This window comes from Herpailurus yagouaroundi, unplaced genomic scaffold (genome assembly GCF_014898765.1).
Source record: "Herpailurus yagouaroundi ecotype Mexico unplaced genomic scaffold, PumYag 203, whole genome shotgun sequence".
NCBI lineage: Eukaryota > Metazoa > Chordata > Mammalia > Carnivora > Felidae > Herpailurus > Herpailurus yagouaroundi.
The window spans coordinates 19,869,144-19,893,827 of record NW_024412434.1 but is presented as its reverse complement, the minus strand read 5'-3'; the positions used below and the strand labels follow the sequence as shown (position 1 = coordinate 19,893,827).

Sequence of the window (24,684 nt, the reverse complement as noted above, 5' to 3'; positions counted from 1 at the left end):
ACCATCTGCCACCAAACTTACAACAAAATGATTGACTCTGTTCCCTCTGCTGTCCTTTTCATCGCTGTGACTTACTTATTTTGTTAACTAGAAGTCTGTATCTCTTACTCTTCCTCTTCATCTATTTTGCCTATCTCTCCATCCCTCCCTCCTCTCTGCCGACCACTTGTTTGTCCTCTGTATGAATCTGTTTCTGGGTTTTTTTGTTTGTTTGTTTATGCATTTGCTTTGTTTTTTAGGTTCCCCGTATGACTGAAATCATATGTTATTTGTGTTTCTCTGTCTGACTTATTTCACTCTAGGTCCATCCATGTTGTTGCAAATGGCAGAATCTCATTCTTTTACGGCTGAGTAATTTCCACCGTGTATCTATACCCCATCTTCCTTATCCATTCATCTATGGACACTTGGGTAGCTTGGCTATTGTAAATAGTGCTGCAATAAACATAGAAATCCATATATCACTTCGATTTAGTGTTTTTGTTGTAGCATTCACTCTGAATTTAGCAAACTATATACTGTACGTAAACATACACATATATTCGCTATGTGTCTTATCTGCCAAAACATTTGGTCCACTCACGGTCTACACCTGATTATAAAGTACTCTGGCATTTTCAGGGAAAGCTGTGACCTATAATTAATTAGAGTTAAAACTGCAAACTTGAATTTATGGTCACATTCAATATGGTACATTAGTCTGAATAGGTCTGATTGGAGCAAAGACAACAAATCAACCCAGATCCCTCATCACATAAGTTCTAAAGGAAACTGACGTCTGTAGTGCTTCTAATATATAAGAAAGCAGGACAATACGCTATAAATCCTCTGACACCAGCCCCAACCCGATGTACAGTTAGAATAATGATGCTGTGGTATAATGGTGAGCATAGCCATGCTTGATGGAAAAAGAATGAGGCGGATGTGAAACAGGATTTAAAAGTACAAAGCAGTTCAGTTTTCAGCCTACGCAATTTAATTCGATTTCAGTGACAGCAAATATCAGATTTTGCATAAAGGTAGGCATACTGGAAAAGGTTTTCTCAGATTTGAAAAGTGGATAGGGATGATCTTTTACATTTATCAAATGAAATATCTTACTAAATGCTTTTTATTTTTCTAATTGATTAGTAACACTATTAATATTTGTTGTGCCATTTTTTTTCTAATTTAGAAATACCAGTAGCAGATCGTTTATAAAAGGACACAGCTGTTTGAAAGACAAAGACATTTACATTGGCAGACATGAAGAACTATTTCCCAGTCCGGGTTCACTCAAATAGTTTTCAGATGTAGAATACAAAGTTCGATCACATACAGACAAAACGACAAGAAAGCACATCAACAAATGCCTGTCAATTATTTTGGAAATACTGACCAAAATTCCTAAAATAAACTTACAAAGTGTCAGAGAAACACATTCTAGGCTGAGCCAGCTGTTAACTTGCATCTTCTAGTACTCTGAGGCACCATTAACTCCAAATTTTTGCATGTGAAAAATGAAATGTTTTTCAGAGAATGCATGCAATATGATGAAATAAATAATCATAAAGACATATACTATGCATTTTCCCACATAACAAATTGCATTTTACCTTAATATGATGTAGTGCAATAAGCAAAATGGCTCATGAAAAGAAATATGTTCTTCTACATAATAAATAATGGATATAAGCATATATGTATAATAAATATATAATAAATATAATAAAGTAATACCCTTTCCATAAAACCAAACAGACCCCATCTCTGTTAAAAATACTTATATTGTGCCACACGCAGATACTTCAAAGAATCCAGCCTAGGGTCCATTGAGCCATGAACCGGGGAACACCAGACTCTTTGGGGAACTGAAGACTTAACACTCTTGCCCAAGTAGCTCCCACAGAACATTTCAGTTAATCACGCCAGGGTAAGGATAGATGCTGACTCTTTCACATATTTTCTCAGATCAGGTTTTCATTATAATATTTTATGGTTTTAAACCCTTTGAAAATGTGCTCAGGGCACTTCCCCGCTCTGTCCAAAAACTGGCAAAGGAGAGGGCATGCCTCGCAGAGTCCTTTGCCCAGCAAAGGACATTCTTCAAAGACTTGTTAAAGGTCCCCCTCACTCCCCACCCTCCACCCACGATGGCTTTGACTCTGGTATGAACTCCTGTCAAAAGGCCATCAACAACATGCTGAAAGTGGCTGGAAAGAAGTTCTCTGAGTCAACACTGGTTTGTTGTGCCTCTAACAATTCTCAGGAACTGAACATACTGTCCGAGTTCGACCACACCTTCTGGAAAATGAGGGAAAATCTCAAACACTCCTAAGTATTTGTTGATTTTTCAGAGGCTATGCCCTGTTGGCATTACCCAATGAAGACAGACCTCTGACCCTTGAGGACCTCCCTACTGAGAACCAAAGTGACATGTTCCTAAGCCGTGTTACAACTGAATTCCATTTGTACTTCCTTCAGATGCCCGGCAAGATTGAGAAGGAACACTTCCCGAAGCCACGTAAGTTGTGTTCTCCTATGGCCCACCAAAGGAACCGTAATTTTACTGCTATTCCTGATAATGCGATCACAGCCACAACCACAGAGTTTAGAGCAGGAAAATCACTATTTTTATAATGTTTACCTCCTGTCACATTGCGCGCGCTCAATCACGAAACTGACATGTGTTTTCAGCCCAGGAAACTGAGTAGTTTCACTAAAGCCTGACTAAAAGAGAGAGACATATATGTCTGGAAAGGGGTCTCCATAAGCATACACAAATGTGAGAGTCAAGGTATTTTCTCCTATTTGCAGTGCGGTTAATATTTATTTCAGCATGCAAAGAATCCAAAAGAGATCACCAAGATTTGTTACGCTGGGAATTTTCCCAAATGTTTTTATGTTTCTCCTTTCACCTGGAGCCTGTAGACTGGGGAAGTAGCCTTCAGGTGAGAGGTTAACAACAAAAGATCAGCATTATGTCATAGATCCTTCCTTCTCTTTTTTTCTCTATCTGTATTTATTTCTATCCCTATATGTTGAAAAACATGAGTTCGCATTCAGGCCTCCCATTCCAGCTTAGCACCACAAGAAATATTCTAAGTTCCCTCCTTTCTGTGTTTGTACCTTTCTTCTCCCATGCTGAGAAATATTGCCTCCATTCTCATCATACTTACTTACATCTCCAATCTCTCTGAATATCGCTATCTTAAAAAAACATTTCTTGAGCATCAGTGCCACACAATGTTACGTTAGTTTCAGGTACAGGATTTCGTGATTTGACAAGTTTATACCTTACGCTCACCAGGGTAGAGCTACCATGTGTCCCATTACACGGCTCTCTCGTTGACTGCGTTCCTTATGCTATGCTTGCATTCCTGTGACTTACTCGTTCCGTAACCGGGGGCTTGTATTGCCATCTCCCTTTCACCCCTTTTGTCCAACACCCCCACCCCCTTCCCCTCTGGCGACCATCGGGTCGTTCTCTGGATTTATAGTTCTGATTCTGCTTTTTGTTTCCTTGTTCATTTCTTGTAAAGATTCCATTTACGAGTGGAATCATGTGCTATTTGTCTTTCTCAGCCTGACTTAATTACCCTCTAGGCCCATTCATATCGTCTCCAATGGCAAGATCTCATCCTTTTTTACAGTTGTGTAATAATCTATTGTGTATATATATATATATATCCGTATATTGTAATATATTGTAATTTTGTACATGAAGCAATATATCACATATGTGTATACAGTAGGAATGTGTATGTATGTATACACATCACATTTTCTTCATCCATTCAGAAAGACTAACTCTTTGCCACTCAGATTGGGTGCGCAGACCCACGGCATCAACATCTGACTGGAGCTTTTCAGAAATGCAAAGTCTCAGGCCGCACCCCAGGAGTTGCATTTCCCGAGATGCCCGGGTGATTTGAATCCACAGTGGAGTTTGAGAAGCGGCGGACTAACTCACCAGGCCACAGGTGACACAGACTCCGGAATCTGGCATGTTTTATTTTCCAGATTGATAATCATCGGGTGCAGCAAAAGCTGGGCATCCACAGTCACGACTGGCCTTGCTCTGCAGGGAGAAAACAAGAGGTTTCCATGAGCCACATGAGCAACACTGCACTTCTAGGGACCACTGCCAACGTTCCCAGCCTTCAGGCCAAGAATTTGCCTCACTGCATGAACAGGTGGGCTCCAGACTTAACTAATTACCTTAAAACACATGTCGTCGCTCATGACTCCAAATGAAGGATGCTATGGGCCCCATCAAGCAAAACTGTGTTCACAGACTCGCTTTGTTTATGGAGGGGGCTCAGGGTATTTGGTGCTATCGCCATGCACTGCCTCTCTGGAATCTGCTCTATTCCTATCGGAGCCAATGCGTCATTCTGCATTCACTCGTGCCTGTAAGTACTTGAGTTTTGCAAATTCTCTCATCTTACGGGCTGATGGTGTTTTATTTTGATTGATAATGTTCTATGCAAGCTGTGCAGATTTAGCTAAACTCATTAAGGGTGGGTTGACAAGATCATTCTGGACTTCACGCAGAGCAGTGGCTGTCGATCCTGACTGCACAATATAAGCATTCCAGGAGTTTCCAAACAGGTAATATGTCCAGGCCCCACCACAGATGAAGTGCATCAACTCCTCAGGGGGTCAGGGCCAGTCACGGGAATGTTAAACAAACTCTCCAGGTGGTTCTAATGCTCGGCCAAATTTGAGGAGAGGGAGGAATGTAGAGCAAATGGAGTTCCACCCACCCAGGTGAGGCTAACCAGAGACGCAAGTAACTCATTAGGGGAGGGGACAGGGCAAGTTTCGAACCTGGGCTCCGAGATTCGAGAGCTAAGAGCCAAGTCCCCAGATGACAACAAGAAATGATGTCGCACTGGGTAAGTTTTCCTTTGACAGGAGGGAGGGCCGTGCCTTGGGACAGTGTGTGTTCATGATTATCACAATGGGCCCCACCGGGAGTTTACCCTACACTCCTTACCTCTACTTTGTTACATAATTTTGTTTTTAATATTGTGTTAGCTCCAGGCCTTGAAAAAGCAAGATAGTAAGACCGAGTAAGACATGCCCGGAGTTAGACAACCACTGGGGCAAATACCTATGAGGAAAGACAGGGAGGGAGGGAGAAGCCTGGCGGCCAGGCGTCAGCCTGCGAGGCAGGTAAATAGTAATCTTTCCTCACAGGTAGCCCTCCTCTATAAGCACCTTTCAATTCGTTTTCAAAGCAAAGAGAAAAATTCAAACATAGCGTATCGTTTTAGAAGTTCTCCTAAGATTCATATCTTAATTTAACATTATGTGAGTAGGGGCTGGAAGTCTGGTCATAAGGTATGAGAATAAAAAGAGAGATGAGGGGCGCCCGGTGGCTCAGTCAGTTGAGCGTCCGACTTGGGCTCAGGTCATGATTTAAGGGTTCGTGAGTTCGAGCCCCGCGTCAGGCTCTGTGCTGACAGTTCAGAGCCTGGAACCTGCTTCAGATTCTGTGTCTCCTTCTCTCTGCTCCTCCCATGCTCTCTCTCTCTTTCTCTCAAAAATAAAAAAAGACAGATGAAGGAAAGCAATTGAGAGCAAAAATTCCTCCAAACTTTAAAAAGAGCATCTACATGTTCTCCAAAATAAATAGTTGGGATGTACTCTCTAAGGCAAAAAGAAACAATGGAAAGAACACTTGCGTACTGCAAAGCACGTACCTGTAAACAGCTACTTTTCCTGTTCCGAAGGCACCCACAATCAAATCTAAAAAAAGACAAAAACTCAAAACACATGCACACACTTTACAGAAACAATCTCAGGTCATAACCATAAAGAGCATATTTAGCACCCCAAAATGCTGATGGTAGAAAGTGAAGCTCATCAAATGAGAGCGGCAAACTGCACCGTCCTGAAGACATTCTGGAAAGGATGCTGGAACATCACTGTAACCCAAGAGGACACACAGACCAGTACCCCTCTGGACTTCGGAAGGCCAACTTCCTCGAAGTGCTTTAGAAATCCATCATAACACCCTTTCTCCCATCCTCTGGACTTAAGACCTACGTGTGAAGGAAAGCAAAAGGGGAAAAAACTGGTGCTTAGTGCCTGTATGTACCAGGCTTGTGACACACATTGTTTTCCCATTCCTTCCAGCACCTGTGAGGCAGGTACTATAACCCATGAAGCGATACACGTTGACTGTCAGGTTGACACAACCATTCGCTCTTTAGGAACAGAGTGGATGGGGAGTATCCTCTTGGCAAAGCGATTAGTAGTTTGTGAAGTAACCGATGTGTCATTATCACGATCTTAAATGACAATAACGTTGGTAATAATAAATAGCACGTGCTGAACACTTCCTCTAGGCCAGGAATTCTTCTGAAGGGTTGACCTTAATGATTCCTTGCGAAAAGTTAGGAAGTCTATAATTATCAGCACAGTTTTGCAGGTGAGTAAATTGAGGCTTAAGAAGGCGAAACTATGGGGGCACCTGGGTGGCTCAGTCGGTTAAGCGTCCGACTTCGGCTCAGGTCATGATCTCGCGGTTCGTGAGTTCGAGCCCCGCTTCGGGCTCTGGGCTGATGGCTCAGAGCCTGGAGCCTGCTTCCGGTTCTGTGTCTCCCTCTCTCTCTGCCCCTCCCCTGTTCATGCTCTGTCTCTCTCTGTCTCAAAAATAAATAAATGTTAAAAAAAATTTTTTTAAAAAAAGGTGAAACTATGAATTCACTGGGGCTGGTCTACGGCCGTGCTGAGTAATAGAACAAGCTTAGGTGGTCTGAGGGGTAATGTTCACACTGATCCCAGTGATCGGCTAATACACAGGTAAAGCAGTGTGCGCTTCTAAGTCTAATGTATCATGGTTATCCTTAGTAGATGGCAACCAAACAAAAATAAAAATGACAGTGGCTGAATCTGAGGAGCAAAATTTTGATGCAGATGTGAGCAAACTGGACCTGGTAGAAATAATCGCCACAGAAGGAAACTTGCAATAGTTGAGACTATAAGTGGTTAATCCTAGCAGAACAGAAATGAAAACACACACACACACACACACACACACACACACACACACACACAAAAGGAGGGGAACGTATCTGGCCGGTCCATATGGAAAACCGATCATGGAATTAAATGGGTTTAACGGACTTTGCAGGAAAATGATTTGTAGACACTCACCTTTCCTGGATGTAGGAGCAACATGGGGCTGTGAACAGGGATGATTCCCCTTGGAGGACGGAAGTGCCCTGGCCTGAGCCCTCAGCTAATGATGGATGGATGCCGATGATAACTGGGGACGCCCACTTCCTCACCCCTCCAGTGGGATAACTCTGAGGCACCTTCTGCCCCGTCTCCCACATGTCCCCAGCTCCTGCTGTCCACCGAATCAACCTGCTAAGCATCTTTATGGTGTTCTCCCTTCCCACGGCCCTCTTCCCTCCTGCCTTAGCAACGTTTCTTGGAACCACTTCTCACATAAACTGCTTGCTTTCCAATCCTTGTCTTAAGATCAGTGCTGGAAGAACCCAACCTAAGACAACAATAATTCTTGTGAAAAATGTTGGTTTTTCAAAAAAAAAAAAAAAAAAGAAAGAAATGGACTCCGACATCTTCAAGGTTAAAACCACAGTCAAAATGCCTCGTGTTTTATAGCCACAGAATCCGATTCAGATAATAGGCTCGAGACTCCAAAACCTCCGCATCTAAAAAAGTGTGCATGTTAATGTTCAGAAAGGTGAATGAAGGTCGTTTTAAAGGATTCTGTATTTGTGAGATTAAAAGACACAGATTAAAAGAAAAAAGACAATTTGGGGGCGCCTGGGTGGCTCAGTCGGGTAGGTGTCCGACTTCGGCTCAGGTCATGATCTTTCAGTTCGTGAGTTCGAGCCCTGTGTCGGGCTCTGTGCTGACAGCTCACAGCCTGGAGCCTGCTTCAGATTCGGTGTCCCCCTCTCTCTGCTCCTCCCTCGCTCTCTCAAAAATAAACAGACATTAGAAAAAAAACATTTTAAAGGAAAAAAGACCATTTGACAACTGTGGCTCATGGAATAAAATAGCCTTTTCCAAGGATCCAAGTCTTTGAAAGCCAGAAACCAAAGTTTGAGTCTACCAATTTTAAAAATTTTATCAGAATTTCAACTTTTTCAAGTATTTTCACATATATTTTTTTCTGTTCCCTTCTTCTTTTCTAGCATATCCATGCATTTCTGCTATGTCAGAGGAAAAAGAGTTACTGATTTGAAAATACAGACTCCAGTATTCAGAAAAGTGTGGGCCACACGGTCCTCAGGGTGATCCCTATTTGTTGAAATGACACCAGATGAGAGTTCTATGAAAAATGACTCAAGAGGAATTGTGTGCTTTGTGTTTGGCTCCAAATAAGGTTAAATATTAATATGCCAAGATTAGACATTTTATAAAAGATGGGTTTTAAGAACGGACTGTCCAGAAATGGCAAAGAAAATAAGACTAGAAGCTCTTCCAAGGCAAGAATCTTTCTTCAGGCTTGCACATGACAAGTACTTCATGGGATGGTACAGGTTGAAATAAATGAAGATAGAAATGATGTTGGGATGCACAGCACCAGGTACAGGGCCAGATTGGGAACGGGGGCTTTATAAATGCTTGAACTAGGAGAATAAGTAATAATGAGATAATATACTAAAGATAAGAGAGATGAAGAAGTGCAACAGACTAGCTAATGGAAAACAACAGTTAAGTTCTGCTAGGGTTTTGTATAGGTGCGCATGCACACGCACGCACACACACACAGAAGCCCCAGCCAGATTCTAGAAAATTCCACAAAGCGGTACAGAAGCTGCATCATGACTAGATCATCATTGTAGACAAGAAGGTGAGAAACACCGTCCTGACAGTAATGAACAAGAGGCCTTTTCCTTTAGGAACTTTGATTCATTCCTGTGCCTCAGGGTGGGAATTTTACTACTCTGGAAAAATAAAGTAATTGGCAAAATAGGCCACAATTTTCTTCAGGAGAATGTGGCCACAGTTATTCAGAGACCAAGAAAGCAGTTATCTACCAGGAAAGTATGTTTGCCTTTGGAGACACCATCTTGGTATTGTGCCTGCTGGAAAAGGCTGGAAACATTTAGGCTCCGGACCTTAAAATTCTGGGATCTCTGTAGGGGGAAGACCTGATCTTCCAATTTTTTTCCTAACCAATTTGTCCTTTCAAAATATGGGATTTGTTTTAAAAAGTACTATGCAGTTTCCACATATGTGTATATGTATATATACACACACATGCCCATATTATCCTTATATATACATACATATATTGATGTTTGTGTATATATGTACACACATATGTATGTATATACACACATATATGTCCATACAGATATACATGTGGGTGTATATTATATATATATATATATATATATATATGCATATATATGTGAACACATAATTTTTTTTAACCTTGTGTAATCCCATCATGCTTAGGAATTTAAAGGATAATTGGAAGAAAAAGTAATTTGAGTACTGACACTTGGATTCATAACTTCCTCCCTTTGAGATAACAGGTCTTATACTATTATCTGATGTATATACTCCTTTCTTCTAGAAACTTCTTAGACACAGATTCTGAAAACAAATTAAAAATTTTGCCTTTCTTTATATAGAGACACAGCCATTTTTTTTTTTCTTGAAGAAACAGCTGGCAACTAAAATTGGTTCTTTCCCCTTAATCCAAAACTGTTCCCAAAATGCTGGAGTCCTTTGTTATCACCTCACATTGCCTGAGAAACATAGTTTATTTTCCTTTTGGCTTTTGATGAAACAGCTGAGTACTTTTAAGGATACAAGAAGGGGGACATTAGCATGAATGCAGGATCAGTTGGCAAGAAAAAATAACCCTAAAAATGTGAGGTCGTAGGAGATGTATTACACCTCCGGTTTGTATTTTCTTTCTCTGCAATTATGATTATTAAATGAGGAAGAAGGAAAGAGCCAAACTTCTCAAGTGGTACTTGGAAGGAAATTTTAGAGGTGGAAGACGTTCTACGTGAAAACATCAGCTTGGTTTTGAGTATGGATGTAGGTGGGCAGGAGAGAGTGGAAACTTCCTAGGGGGAACAGAGGGGAGTCGGTGGGAGGGCAGACAGCAGGAAGAGGAGTGACCCTGCTGTGTTAAAGGATCACCCAGAATCCTTTAGTAGAAGTCCTCTTGGCCATCCAAGTGCCACCATTTCACAAGATGTGAGCCTCTTACCAGCCACCTTCTCACTTTTCCTTCCCACACTCATCTTGTTGAAGAATGTACCAATGCTTACAAAAATGCCATCAGACCACTCTTTTTATGTTTTGGAATAAGAAGCATTTACTATTTTAGAATAATTCTGCACAATGAGAATTGCCATAAAGAGCTTCCAAACAAACTTTCTCTCCATCTGTCTCAAAATAAATAAATTAACTTAAAAAAAAAAAAGGAGGGGGGGAGCCTGGGTGGCTCAGTCAGTTAAGTGTCGGACACTTGGTATCAGCTCAGGTCATGATCTCACACTTTTTGGGTTCAAGCCCCGCGTCCAGCTCTGTGCCCACAGTGCAGAGCCTGCTTGGGATTCTCTCTCTCCCTCTCTCTGCCCCTCCCCTACTCTTTCTCTCTCGTCCCCGCCCCCCAAAATTAATAAACAAACTTAAAAAATTATAACTTCCAGACAGTTGAGAAATATGGGAACATACAACCAATAGTTGTATAAAAAGATTACAATTACTCAAGAGAGAAAGCTTCCTCAAACGTGACCAAAACAATGTGGGAATCACAAAGGAATTTGAAAGTGTAAATTCTTTTGCAAAAAAAATGGAAGCAGGGTCAAAAGAAACAGGAGAAGATGTTTACAATGTATATGCTTGATCAAATGTGAGTATTTTGCAATGCTTACAAGAATGTCTGGCATGGAGTGAAAAATACATAGTAGTTATTATTAACCCCAATTCATACTACACCCGTAGAAATTAATAATAAAGCTATAAATATTCTAGTAAAAAGACAGTAAAGAGGCAATGCACATAAAGATAAACAGCTATAACCAACAAATCTATAAAAAGATGTTCAGCCTCATTCGTCAGCAAAGGCATCCAAAGGAAAGGGACAATGAGGTATCACTCTGACCTTTTGATTGGAAGATATGAAAGGTTAGTATCAGGCAGTGATGGGTGGAGAGCAAAGGACTGAAGTCATGCTGTCTGTGGGAGGGAGGGTAAACGGGCACGATTTTCTTGGGAGGTAGTTTGCAGAGGGCTGTGACAATGCAAACTTTTGACCCAGCATTTGCACTTCCAGGAATATATATATATATATATATATATATATATCCTGAGGATATATTGGACAATTGTGCAGAGATGTGTCAGACATATGCTAACTTTATAAACTATTTATTATTAAAAAAAATTTTTTTAATGTTCATTTCTGAGAGAGAGAGACAGACAGACTGTGGGCAGGGGAGGGGCAGAGAGAGAGAGGGAGACACAGAATCCGAAGCAGGCTTCAGGCTCTGAGCTGTCAGCACACAGCCCGATGTGGGGCTTGAACACATGAACCGCAAAATCATGACCTGAGCCGAGGTCGGGTGCTTAACTGACTGAGCATTCAGGCATCCCTATAAACACTTTAAAGATACAAATTCTTTTGCTGCAATAACTCCAAGAGATGCATCCTTTAATTATTGCCATTTCGAAATGAGGAAAATGAGATACAGAGAAGCTGAATGCAGTACATGACAAGGTCAAGTTTTAAACGCAGGCAGTCTGGCTGCAGAGCTGATCCATTTCCTGTTCTACCATATTGCGTCCCAGCAGCACATCTACAGGCCATTTTTTCTCTCTTTAATTTTTTTTCAAATTAAGGTATATTTTTCCTAGAGTAATTGCCTCCTTTCTAAGCAATCGTGTTCCAAGAGCTTTGAGAAATCCATCCAGCCATATAACTACCACCATAATCAAGGCATAGAACTGTTCCATTATCCTACAATGTCGCCCATGCTGCCCGTCATCACACCCACCCCACCTGAAGCCCCAGCATCCACTAATCTGTTTTCCAGAATGTCAGAGAAATGGAAACGCACAGTGTGTAGCCTTCTGGGTGTGGCTTCTTTGACTCAGCTTGGTGCCTACGAGAGTCACCCACCATGCTGTGTCATGAGTCCATTCCTTTTTATTGCTGAGCAGTATTCCACTGTGTGGGTGGCCCGGAGTTTGGCCATCCCCGTCTAGGGGACACTTGAGTTGTTTCCCGTGTGGGGAAGATCACTCTAAACATGCGTATACAGGATTTTGGTTTCGATTTGTAAATTGTCTTGTTGAATCTCTCTCACATCCTTGAATCTCCCTTATAAAGCAGTGTTTTAATTCAAGTGGAAAATCACTGAGCGGAAGGTAAAAAATTGGGAATTCTAGACTCCAGTTCATCTTGCCACTGGTTTCCTAATGGCTCTGGGCAAGTCACTGTTCTCTGACGGGTGTCTGGCAAAATCTTCAATGTTCTCGTGGTTCGAGAAAGCCACGAGCTCTGTAGAGTTGGTTGGGGTGCCACGACTGTGCCTCCCATGCTCTGTTTTACTGTCCAGGCCTCTCCCTTGCCTGTCATTCAGCCTTGCTTCTACAGAGTTTCTATCTCCCCTTGCCCTCACTCTGGGACGGCAAGTTTCTGCCTTTCTTCCTGACTTACCCAGACTCAGGCCTGCAACTTGCTTACCTCCGTCACTGAGCTGCCTGAGCTCTTCGTTCAAAGACTTCTGGCTATTGTTGTAGCATTAAGTGATGCTCACAGTTCCCGACATCCCCTCCAGGCCCTTCTCCTCACTGTCCTCATTGTCCAGGCTCCATCTCTGCTAAGCCCTCCCCACAGCATGCAAGTGTCCCCAAGACGAATGGAGGTTGTCCAGTAGAGTTCTATACCCGGCCCTGCCCAGGCTCTCCTCATTTTCCTACAAGGACGCCATTCAGAGAAACGGTGGGATTACAGATGATGTATAAAATGACGGGGTCAAAGGTGGCGAGTAAATATGGCAATGTTGACTTGTAAATAGGTTATGAAATTGGCTTCAGCATTTAGCACTAGAGAAACAGCTCATGTCTGCGGGAAGCAGGCATTAAGATAAGTCTCCTCGAGTTTGGCAAACGTGTTAATCTAAAAATAGACAGAGGCTGCCTTTCTTCCTTGCTTTTTTATTGCAACATGCAAAATATTACTGAGAGGGGAGGTTATGAGTTGAGGAAGAAATGCCTGAAAAAAAAATTGCTTGGTTTTATCCCAGAAAGTAATAATCCTAACAATCTGTCTGAAATGCTTCCAAATGAACTCTGGACAAAAACATTTATGAGCTGGAATGCAGTATTAGGTTGCAACATTCTAATTTACGGAGAGTTTATTTTCCTTTTTTCAAAAAAGAGTCCCACAAAAAAAATAAGAGTGAAATATCAAATGATGAGTCTGTCTTATGAAAACAGTTTTCCAAACATTACTGGCTTCTTGGGGCGGCAAGGATCACCTTTTTCCCTCCGCTGTTGCTTGATGTTTTACTTGTTGCGTTCTGTCACCAAATCAAAGGCATTTCACTCTATCCCTGGTGTGGCCACGTTAACAATATGTGTGCCGTCCAGTCAGTTGCTAAAAGTCTTGGAGAAAAGTCTGTTTCTTTAGGACCAGTCCCATTTATAAGTGGCTGCCTATTGGGAGTGATTTCATAGTCTCCAGAAGAGCGTGGTATCTCACAAGGCACTTGCCCCACATGCAGCCTGATAGATGAAAGTCTAGGATCCAAACCTTGTGAGGCTTTATAAGTTCGCTAATTGTTAGAGTTTACATGTTGTAGTCCTAACCCCCAGTACCTCAGAGTGTGACTTTTTTTGGGTCTTTAAAGAAGTAATTAAATTGATATGAGGTCACGAGGGTGGGCCCTATTCTAATCTGTCTGGTGTCCTCGAAGAAAATTTGGGCACAGGCACACCGAGAGGGCAGACCATGTGAGGACACAGAGAGAAGACGGCCATCTAAAAGCCAAGGAGAGAGGCCTCAGAAGAAATGAACCCTACCTACACCTTGATCTTGGACTTGTAGTCTCCAGAACCACCAGGAAATAAATTGCTATAGTTTGAGTCCCCTAGCACGTAGTACATTGTAATGGCAGCCATAGCAAACTGATACACAAAGATACACATTTATAGAGTTGCAAGGGAAGTAGGAAGGGAAGAAGAGAACATTTATGCAGTGGTTCCCTCATTCAGACTTGCTATTGAACACCTGTCATGAGCCCAGTCCTGTCCTCGCTACCAAAGATTCAGCGGAGGGCAAGAAGACACATTGCTTGCCCGTGAGGCACCTGTAGTCTGTCAGCCATCTCTCTGAGGGGACTTGTTAAAAAGGCAGGCCAGTGCCCTCTAAGTCAGAGTTCCTGGGTGTGACCCACTTCCCCAGGTCACTTACATCCTGATAAGAATGAGAGTGTTAGCTCCTTCCCCACCACACATTTGAGGAAAGGAAAGAGTGTATGTTTCTGTAGCTGGTGTGGAGGAGTGATTGGGGGCAGAAAGAAAAGGAAGAGGGGGATGAGAAGGGCTGAACATCCCCCCAGTGAGCTTCACCTACTTCACCATTTAGCTTGAGGGCTGGCCAGACCCTGAGCTTTCTGTTGTACTTTCATGCTCTCGTGAATTTCCGTCAGCGTTGATAGTTTTTAGGAAACCAGCTATTAGTAATGTCACCATGGGAAAATGTCAGGAAGGAAATATAAAATGATGGCCACATAGAAAGAGGAGCATCACATGAGCAATGTTGGCAAAGAGAAGGTACTGAGAAGGATTTTGCTCGTGTTAGTTATTTTGAAAATTTCTCATCCCTTTCTTGTTAGGAGGCTTTAGGCACAAGTTACCTAAGTCATCACCTTAAGGCAAAGGCGTAGGTCTGGCTCTAAGAGCCATCCTGGATCTCTGCCTTAGAGCTAGATCCCCATCCCTCCCACCTCTGTTTGGTGAGTGTGTTAAGAAATAACAACAATTGACCACGTAGAGGCCTTCACAGTTTGCAAACTGTCTTCACGACAGTCTTGAGGGGCGGAGAAGCCAAGGTTAGGAGACGTGTAGGTGGTATGTCCCAGGCTACAGAGGTGATAATGACCCTGACTCCAGTTTGCTGAGGTTTCTATCATGCTGGCTACTGGTTCTCCTGGCTTAGCAGTTTGAACAGCAGGTGGTAGTCAAATGTCCAGCAAATACAGAACTAGGGTCAAGGGTTCTGCTTGTCAAGAATGAGGGCACCACTTGAATCAGGCTTGCCGTGATCCCAGGAGAGGATGTCAAGGTTTATTTTAAAGGGGCTCATCATCTCTGTGTACATTTCTATTCTCCTTCCGCACAGGAATAAAATCGTTTACTGGATCTAAGTGGAGCTGGAAGGTAATGGTCAGGGCAATAGTGTGTGTGCCAAGGTGTGTGGCTATGAGAAAACTGATTGATTGATTGAGTGATTCACTCATTCATTCATTGAACACATATTTACTAGGTGCCTTTTCGTGTCAGCCACTGCCTTGGGCACAAGAGACTCCACAGTGAGCAAATCCAAACCAGTGCTCGCCCTCACCTAATACAGGGTCCAGCGTAGTGGGTGAAATAGATATTTATCAAATAATCGCACACATGTGTACTTCCAATCGGAGATAAGTGTTCTTAGAGAAAGTCAACAGTCAGGGAAGACTTCTTAAGGAAGTGACTTTTGAACCGAGTTCGTAAGTGGGAAGTGAACTCCCGGGAAAATGTCCAGGGTGCATAAAGACAGAAGGGATGCTTCAAGTGAATGACTCTGAAATATGGCTTTTAAATCACATATTAATAAATCAAAAATGACTTGCAGAAAGAACATGCAGTGGGAGGTCAGAAATAATGCAGAGGTTCTAAGTCTGGGAGAGCTTCCTCCTGCTCCTCCACATCCTGCCCCCCCCCCCCCCCCCCCGCCCATAACAGGAACCGTGGCAAGGCATCAAGTTTTTATTAGCTATATCTCTACAAGTAAGATCAAGTATAAATGATATCCTGTCATATTTACTGTTGCCCTGGGTTTCATAAAGAAGCCAGCTTCTCCCCTTTCTGGTAAGGCACAGATGAAGCTTGGAAGTCACTACTCCATCCTAACAACAAGTCAAAAGCTGAATAAACTGGGTGCGCCTGGGTGGCTCGGTCGGTTAGGCGTCAGACTTTGGCCCAGGTCATGATTTCACGGTTCTGAGTTCGAGCCCCGCGTCAGGCTCTGTGCTGACAGCTCAGAGCCTGGAGCCTGCTTCGGATTCTGTGTCTCCCCCTCTCTCTGCCCCTCCCCGGCTCACGCTCTGTCTGTCTCTCAAAAATAAATACACATTAAAAAATTTTTTTAAAAAAGCTGAACAAATTGGAAAAACCAACAGCTCTTCTGATAGCCACAAGAGAAGTGACGTCACAGGGCAAAGAGCTGTGCAGAAGTGGAGAAACTGACAGGCGGATACAGCGAACCGCCTACTGGAACAGCAGCTGCCTTGGGAGCCAGGGCCGGGATGCAGAAACCTGACCAGCAGCTGATGAATTGCTGGAGGACCAGTGTGGAGGACTCGGAAGACTAAAAACTCTGGGGAGGGGGACCCAGTCACTAGGGGGTGGGGGGAGGTACACCTTAGTGAGTTTTATCTCCTGCGTCTCTACCAAGTTCTCACAATAAATATTAGAGGAAAAATCCCTTTACGCTTCTGGCAGGGGGAGGGGAGATACATGCTCCATTCTTTAAAAAAATTTTTTAATGTTTATTTGTTTTTGAGAGAGAGAGAGAGAGAGAGAGAGAGAGAGAGAGAACATAAGCAGGGAGGGGCAGAGAGAGAGGGAGACACAGAATCCAAAGCAGGCTCCAGGCTCTGAGCTGTCAGCACAGAGCCCGACACGGGGTTCGAACTCATGAACCAGGAGAACATGACCAGAGCCTAAGTTGGACCATGACTGAGCCACCCAAGCACCAAGATATATGCTTCATTCTTAGCAAGGTCTGCCCTCAGGAAAAACTAAACCAGAGCCGAACCTGCTGGGGTATTATCAGAGCCTAACTGAGCTGGGGGAAGAGAAATACTAACTCCAACCCACTCTTGACATTCTGCTCAACATAAAGGCGGGGGGGCTAAGAAGCATGTGTAAAGTTCACAGTCCAGAGGCTCACTAAAAGACTGAGACCTAATCACGAGATTATAAAACACTTGCCCTCCCCCAACACCTACCATCTCGTTGCTAAGGCCTGTTTATAGCAGTTCCTTTTATTCAGCATATCATGCCCAGTAACTAAAATGTTACAAGACACAGCTAAAAGGCAAAAAATACAGTGAGGAGACAGAAAGAGCAAGCCTTAGAACCAGATTCAGATATGGCAGGGATGTTGGAATGATTAGACTTGGAATTTAAAATAACTAGGTTTAATATGCGAAGGGCTCTGATGGATGAAACAGACAGCATACAGAACAGCTGCTCGAGGTAAGCTGAAGGACGGAAACTCTAAGAACCAAAACGAAATGACAGAGATCGGTAACACTGTAACAGAAATGAAGAATATCTCTGATGGACTTATTAGTAACCTGTACACAGCAGGGGAGCCATCTGAGCTAGAAGGTTCTCAGACTGAAAAGCAAAGAGAAAAAAGAATGGAAAAGAACAGAACAGAATATCCAAGGACTGTGAGACAACTATAAAAGGTGTAACATATGCATAATGGAAATCCCAGAAAGAGAAGAAAGAAAGGAATAAAAGAAATGTTCAAATGATAATGATGAAAATTTTCTTGAAATCAAAGTTCCAGGAAGCTCAGGGAACACTGAGAAGGATAAATGGCAAAATAGGTCACCTGTGCATATCACTTTCAAACTACAGAAAATAACAACAACAAAAAATAAATAAAAATAAGAAAATTAAAAAAAAAATCTGAAAGAAGCCAGAGGGGGAAATACCTTACTTATAGAGGAGCAAAGATAGCATTGCATCCAACTTTTCTCCAGAAACCATGCAAACCAGAAGAGAATGAAGTGAAATACTTGAAATCTTAAGAGAAACCCCCCCCCAACAACCTAGAATTCTTTACCCTGCAAAATTATCCCTCAAAATTCAGTTCCAAAGTGAAGGAGAAAAAAAGTCCTTCTCAGGGCAGCAGGAATTGAGGGAATTTATTGATAATAATCCTGTCTTCAATAAATACTAAAAAGAAGTTCTTTAGAAAGAAGGAAATGATATAAGTCAGAAACTTGGATCCACATAAAGAAATGAAGAGCTGGAGAAGGAATAAGTGAAAGTAAAATAAAAACTCTTACTTTCATTATCCTAAATGGATCTAACATGTAATAGCAAAATGGTAATAGCAACACTGTATTTGACTGTGTGTGTGTGTGTGTGTGTGTGTGTGTGTGCATATATATAACTTAGCACGTATATACATTTTATTTACACGTTATGCGTGTATGTCATATAAATATATGGCAGCCATGATACAAGGAATGGGAAGGAAGAATTAGGATTATTTTGTTACTATAAACTACCTATACTACCTGTAAAGTGCTACAGTGTTATCTCAAAGTGCATTTGGATTAGTTGTAAAAGTATACCGCAAACTCTGGGGCAACCACTTAAAAGTCAAAAGCAAGTATATATCCTTAGTAAGAAGAAAAAAAATGGAATCATAAAATGCTCAATTAAAATCACAAAAGGCATAAACAGAGTGAAAGACAAAAATAAGAATAAAGAATAAGGGCAACGATGGAAAAGTAGGAACGAATACAGTAGAACTTAATATAATTATATTAATAATCACTTCAAACTTCAATGGTCTAATATACCAATTGAAATATAGAGACTGTCATAGTGGATTTAAAAATAAGACCCAAACAGGGCGCCTGGGTGGCTCAGTCGGTTGAGCGTCTGACTTCAGCTCAGGTCACGATCTCATGGTCCGTGGGTTCGGGCCCCGCGTCGGGCTCTGGGCTGATGGCTCGGAGCCTGGAGCCTGTTTCCGATTCTGTGTCTCCCTCTCTCTCTGTCCCTCCCCCGCTCATGCTCTGCCTCTCTCTGTCTCAAAAATAAATAAACGTAAAAAAAAAATTAAAAAAATAAAATAAAATAAAAATAAGACCCAACTATATGTTGTCTATAAGACACACATTTTAAATATAAAGATGCATATAGAATAAAAGTAAATGGATGGAGAACTATATCCATGGTAACATTAATCAAAGGAAAGCAGGGGTAGCTATATTAATTTCAGACAGAGCAAGCTGCAGAGTAAGGAGAGTTATCAGAAATAAAGAGAGGCATTACATAATGATAAGGGAGTCAATTCTCCAAGAAGATATAATGATCTTTAACATGCATGTGCCTAACAACACAGTGTCAAAATACATGAGGCAAAAACTAATAGAAATTAAAGGAGAAATAGATTAATCCACTATTATAGTTAAAGTATTCAACACCTATTTGATAATGGTAGGTGAAGTGGAACGATTTCTTGAAAGAAACAATATGCCAAAACGAACACAAGAAGAAAGAGAGCATTGGAATAGGCCTGTATCAATTAAATAAACTGAACTAACAATTAATATGAGTTCATCTGTGAATTCTACCAAAGATTTAAGGAAGAAATTATAAAATTATCTACATTCTTTTCCAGAAGATGCACGTGGAGGGAATATGTCCTAACTCATTCTACTAGGCCAGCATTACCCTAATATCAAAACCAGACAAAGGCGGGGCACCTGGGTGGCTCAGTCGGTTGGGCGGCCGACTTTGGCTCAGGTCATGATCTCACAGTCCATGAGTTCGAGCCCCGTGTCGGGCTCTGTGCTGACAGCTCAGATACTGGAGCCTGCTTTGGATTCTGTGTCTCCCTCTCTCTCTGACCCTCCCTCGTTCATGCTCTGTCTCTCTGTCTCAAAAATAAATAAACATTAAAAAAAAAACAGACAAAGGCAATACAAAGAAAGAAAACTACAGGCCAGTACCTCTCATAAGCATAGATACAAAAGTCTTCTAAATATTTACAAATTGAATCCAAGAATGTATACAAAGAATTATACACCACAACCAAAGGTGATTTAGGTAAGCAAGGTTAGTTCAACATCTGAAAATCAATTAATGTAATCCATCACATCTAAAAGCTAAAGAAGAAAAAATCACATGATCATACCAGTAGATGCAGAAAAATAATTTGACAATATCCTACAGTTATTCAAGACCCAAACTCTCACTAAACTAGGAATACAGAACTTCCTCAACTTTATGAAGAATGTCTACAAAAACCGAACAACCAACATTATACTTTGTGGTAAGAAACGTGAAGTTTTCCCATTAAGATCAGAAATAAGACAAGATATCCCCTCTCACCACTGCTTTTCAAGATCACAACAGAAGGCCTAGCTAATGCGATGAGACAGAACAAGGAAATAAAAGGTATATAGATTGGGAAAAGAAGAATAACACTATCTTTGTTCACAGATGGCATGATCATCTAAGTATAAAATCCAGAAGAATCAGCAAATAAACTCCTGAAACTAATAAGTGATTATAGCAAGGTTGCAGGATATAAGGCAAATATACAGAAGTCAATCATTTTCCTATATACCAGTTACATATGAATAAGTAAAATTTGAAATTAAAAACACAATACCATTTACATTACCATCCCCTCCGCCCCCCAGTGAAATACTTAGGAACAAATCTAACAAAATATGTACAGATCTTTATCTGTTACCCTCATACAGATGAGGAGAACTAAGTAACTCTGATTAAAGACATCAAAGAACTAAATAAATGGAGCAATATCCCATGCTCATGGATAGGAAAACTCAATACGGTAAAACCTTGCTTTGTGAGCATAATTTGTTCTGAAACATGCTCATAATCCAAAGCACTCAAATATCAAAGCGAATTTCAAGGACCACTGGCTCAGTTATGATCATGTGACATTCAGTGTCATGTACTACTCGTATTACAAGACATCGCTCGTTTATCAATTAAAATTTATTAGGAATGTTTGCTCATCTTGCAGAACACCTGCACAACAAATCACTCACAATATAAGGTTTTATGGTATTGGTAAGATGTTATTGCTCTATAGATTCGGTGCAATCCCAATCCAGATCTTAGCAAGTTATTTTATGGCTCCCAACAAACTAAAGTGCATACAGGGAGGCAAAAGATGCAAAATAGCCAATATAATATGGAAGGAGAGCAAAGTTGGAGATCTGACACTACCTTACTTGAAGACTTACTATAAAGCTAGTGTAATCAAGACAGTATGGTATTGGTGAAAGAATAAACAAATCAATGGAACAGAACTGAGAACCCAGAAATACATCCACATAAATGTGGTCAACGGATCTTTGACCTAGGTGCAAAGAAAATACAATGGAGCAAAGACAGTCTCTTCAACAGATGGTGCTGGAAAAACTAAACATCCACATGCAAAAACCAAACCAAAACAAAACAAAACAAAACAAAACTAGATACAGACCTGATACTCTGAACAAAAATGAACTCAGAACAGAAAACTGAAATACATGTAAAACACAGAACTGTAAAACTTGTATAAGATAACATAGAAGAAACCCCATGGATGGCCTCGGGTATGGTGATGACTTTTTAGATACGATACCAAAGACACGATCCATGAAAGGAAGAATTGATAGATACAATTCATTAACATTAAAAACTTCTGCTCTGTGAAAAACAACGTCAAGACAATGAGAACATAAGCCACCAACTGGAGAAAATATCTGTAAAAGATACATCTGATAAAGGATGCTATCCAAAATACACAAAGAACTCTTAAGACTTAAGAGTAAGACAATGACCCCAATAAAAATGAGCCGAAGTCCTTCACAGACACCTCAGGTAACAGTGAGCCTATGAAAACATGCTCCACCTTATAAGTTACCAGGGAAATGCAAATTAAAGCAACAAGTTATCATTACACAGCTATTAGCAAGACCCAAATCCAGATCACTGGTGAGGGTGTGAACATGGAGGAGTTCTCACTCACTGCTTGTGGGAATGCAAAAGGTTGACGGTGACCCTGAGCCTGTTGACCCCAACACACCTCCAGGCTGCAGTGGTATTAGTGCTGGACTCTCCTGGTTCAGTGCACGGCTTTACCTGGGATATTTTCAAGGCTTTTGCCCTAAGTTTCTTTTTCATTACTGCTCATTCCGATCATTGCTGAAGACTGAAGTATTTGAAGTGTCATTTTGAAATATAAAATACAATCTCTTTTCCCCATTATTTTCCTAATAAAGTACCAATTATTTATGCTATTCAAGGCCCTTCATTACCTGCCCCAAATCTACCTTTCATCCCTCCATTTATGCTCCCATGAGTTTGAACCAAATCACTTCCAAAATCACCTTTCCTTACCTCTGAGCCTTGCTCAGGCCGTGTTCCTCTTTTGGAAAGCTGTCTCCTTATAACCACTTAAAATCATACCTATATCTTAAGACCTTGCTTAACCATTACTTCCCCCAGGAAGCTTACTTTGAACACTTTACTTAGCTACAAGAAGCTTCTATTTTTAACTCATTCAATATTAATTTTTTTTTTTTTTTTACCTCTTAAAACTCTACTTATATGCCGTTTGTACTATAGTTAATTGTTGGATGCTTTATCTCCAAGATTGGATTGTTTCTTAAAGGCTTGGATTAAGTCAAAATAGTATCAATACGTCACTTATAACTAATATTTAGCAATTCCTACTAGGTTTTGTTCACCGTGTCAACCGCTTTATACATATTATACATACGTATCTAGCTTAACTTTCACAACATCCCTTTAACTTGTCATGCTTCCACAGTCAGCCATGGTAGCAGCTAGAATTTGAACTCTGGCCCATGAGGACAGGGTCATTGTTTAATTCAGTGCTATATCCTCAAAACCTAGAAGAGTGCCAGGCACACGAATGGCACTTAATAAGTATTTGTTGAATAAATTAATGAATTGTATTTCAAAAGTACAATTTCTTGAATATCATATAACTAGTAAATATTATAATACCCTTATCCTTAAAAATGAAGAAAGGGGCGCCTGGGTGGCGCAGTCGGTTAAGCGTCCGACTTCAGCCAGGTCACGATCTCGCGGTCCGTGAGTTCGAGCCCCACGTCGGGCTCTGGGCTGATGGCTCAGAGCCTGGGGCCTGTTTCCGATTCTGTGTCTCCCTCTCTCTCTGCCCCTCCCCCGTTCATGCTCTGTCTCTCTCTGTCCCAAAAATAAATAAACGTTGAAAAAAAAAATGAAGAAAAATGGTGGCTGTTCTCAACACTAGCCGAATAATATTAATGTTACCCAAATACCTGTTGTTGGCAATTAAAATGAAAAATGTTGACTTACAAAGCATAAGTTGAATAATGAAAACATGATTTGTTGATTTCAAGCAATATTGATGGTTTGCAATGGAGCTATAATATATGACAACATGGTAATCTATAGAATTCCATGCATTACAAGTCTTGACATGCTCGTTACCATGATAAAACCTAGTGTCCAGATCTTGATTTCTAAATATTGTTCTTCAATAAAGAAACTGTAGGTTTTGAAGAAAGGTTGATTCCAGGGCTGAAGCACCGAAAATACAAGATGAGCTCGGAGCATACTGTGATGTTATACAGTGAGGAAATGCTTATAAGAGGATGGGAAATATTAAAAGAACACATGATTTGGGGCACCTGGGTGGCTAGTCAGTTAAGCGCTGCACTTCGGTTCAGGTCATGATCTCACAGTTCGTGGGTTCAAGCCCCATGTCAGGCTCTGTGCTGACAGCTCAGAGCCTGGAGCCTGCTTCAGTTTCTGTGTCTCCCTCTCTCTGTGCCCCTCCCCCGCTTGCCCTCTGTCTCTCTCTCAAAAATAAATGAAAATTAAAAAAATAAAATGAATACAGGAATGAACTGGAAAGCATTCCCAATGGCCAAATATCGAACATAATAGGCAACAAATATAAACAAATGTAGTAATAGTTTATAGCCCCAAAATAAACATCCATGAAATCATACAGATTTAAAAAAATTAAATGGGTAGATTAAACATCGTTTTTCTTAAAAAAACTATTTTTTATTTTAATTCCAGTATATTTAACACACAATGTCACATTAGTTTCAGGTGTACAATATACATTATCTGTACATTACTCGGTGCTCATCATGGATGAGTGTACCCTTAAGCCTCTTCACATATTTCAATCACCCCCCTGCCCACCTCTTGTCTGGTAACCATCAGTTTGTTCTCTATAGTTAAGACTTTTTTTTTTTTGGTCTGTCTCTTTTTCTTTTTGCTTGGTTGTTTTGTTTCTTAAATTCCATGTATGAGTGAAATCATATGGTATTTGTCTTTCTCTGACTTATTTCACTTAGCATTATACTCGCTAGATGCAAACATGTTGTTGCAAATGACAAAATTTCATTCTTTTTTATGGCTGAGTAATATTCTTTCTTTATCCACTTCTTTATCCATTCATCTATCGATGGACACTGGGCTGCTTCTACAATTTAGCTATTAATGCTGCAGAAATATAAGGGTGCATTTATCTTTTTTGAATTAGTGTTTTTATTTATTTATTTTTTTAATTTTTTTTTCAACGTTTATTTATTTTTGGGACAGAGAGAGACAGAGCATGAACGGAGGAGGGGCAGAGAGAGAGGGAGACACAGAATCGGAAACAGGCTCCAG

At 41.0% G+C, this 24,684-nt stretch overlaps 1 protein-coding gene across 1 annotated transcript in view; it reads right to left on the bottom strand.

Moving 5' to 3' along the window:
- The window catches only part of ITGA8 (integrin subunit alpha 8), a 191,292-nt gene that overhangs the window by 72,325 nt on the left and 94,283 nt on the right, over nucleotides 1-24,684 (bottom strand). Inside the window, exons 14-15 of the mRNA XM_040450953.1 lie at nucleotides 5,691-5,736; nucleotides 3,953-4,060 (exon numbers count right to left, since the gene is read on the bottom strand). Coding sequence (XP_040306887.1) covers nucleotides 3,953-4,060; nucleotides 5,691-5,736 — 154 coding nt within the window. The remainder of the gene's footprint in view (nucleotides 1-3,952; nucleotides 4,061-5,690; nucleotides 5,737-24,684) is intronic.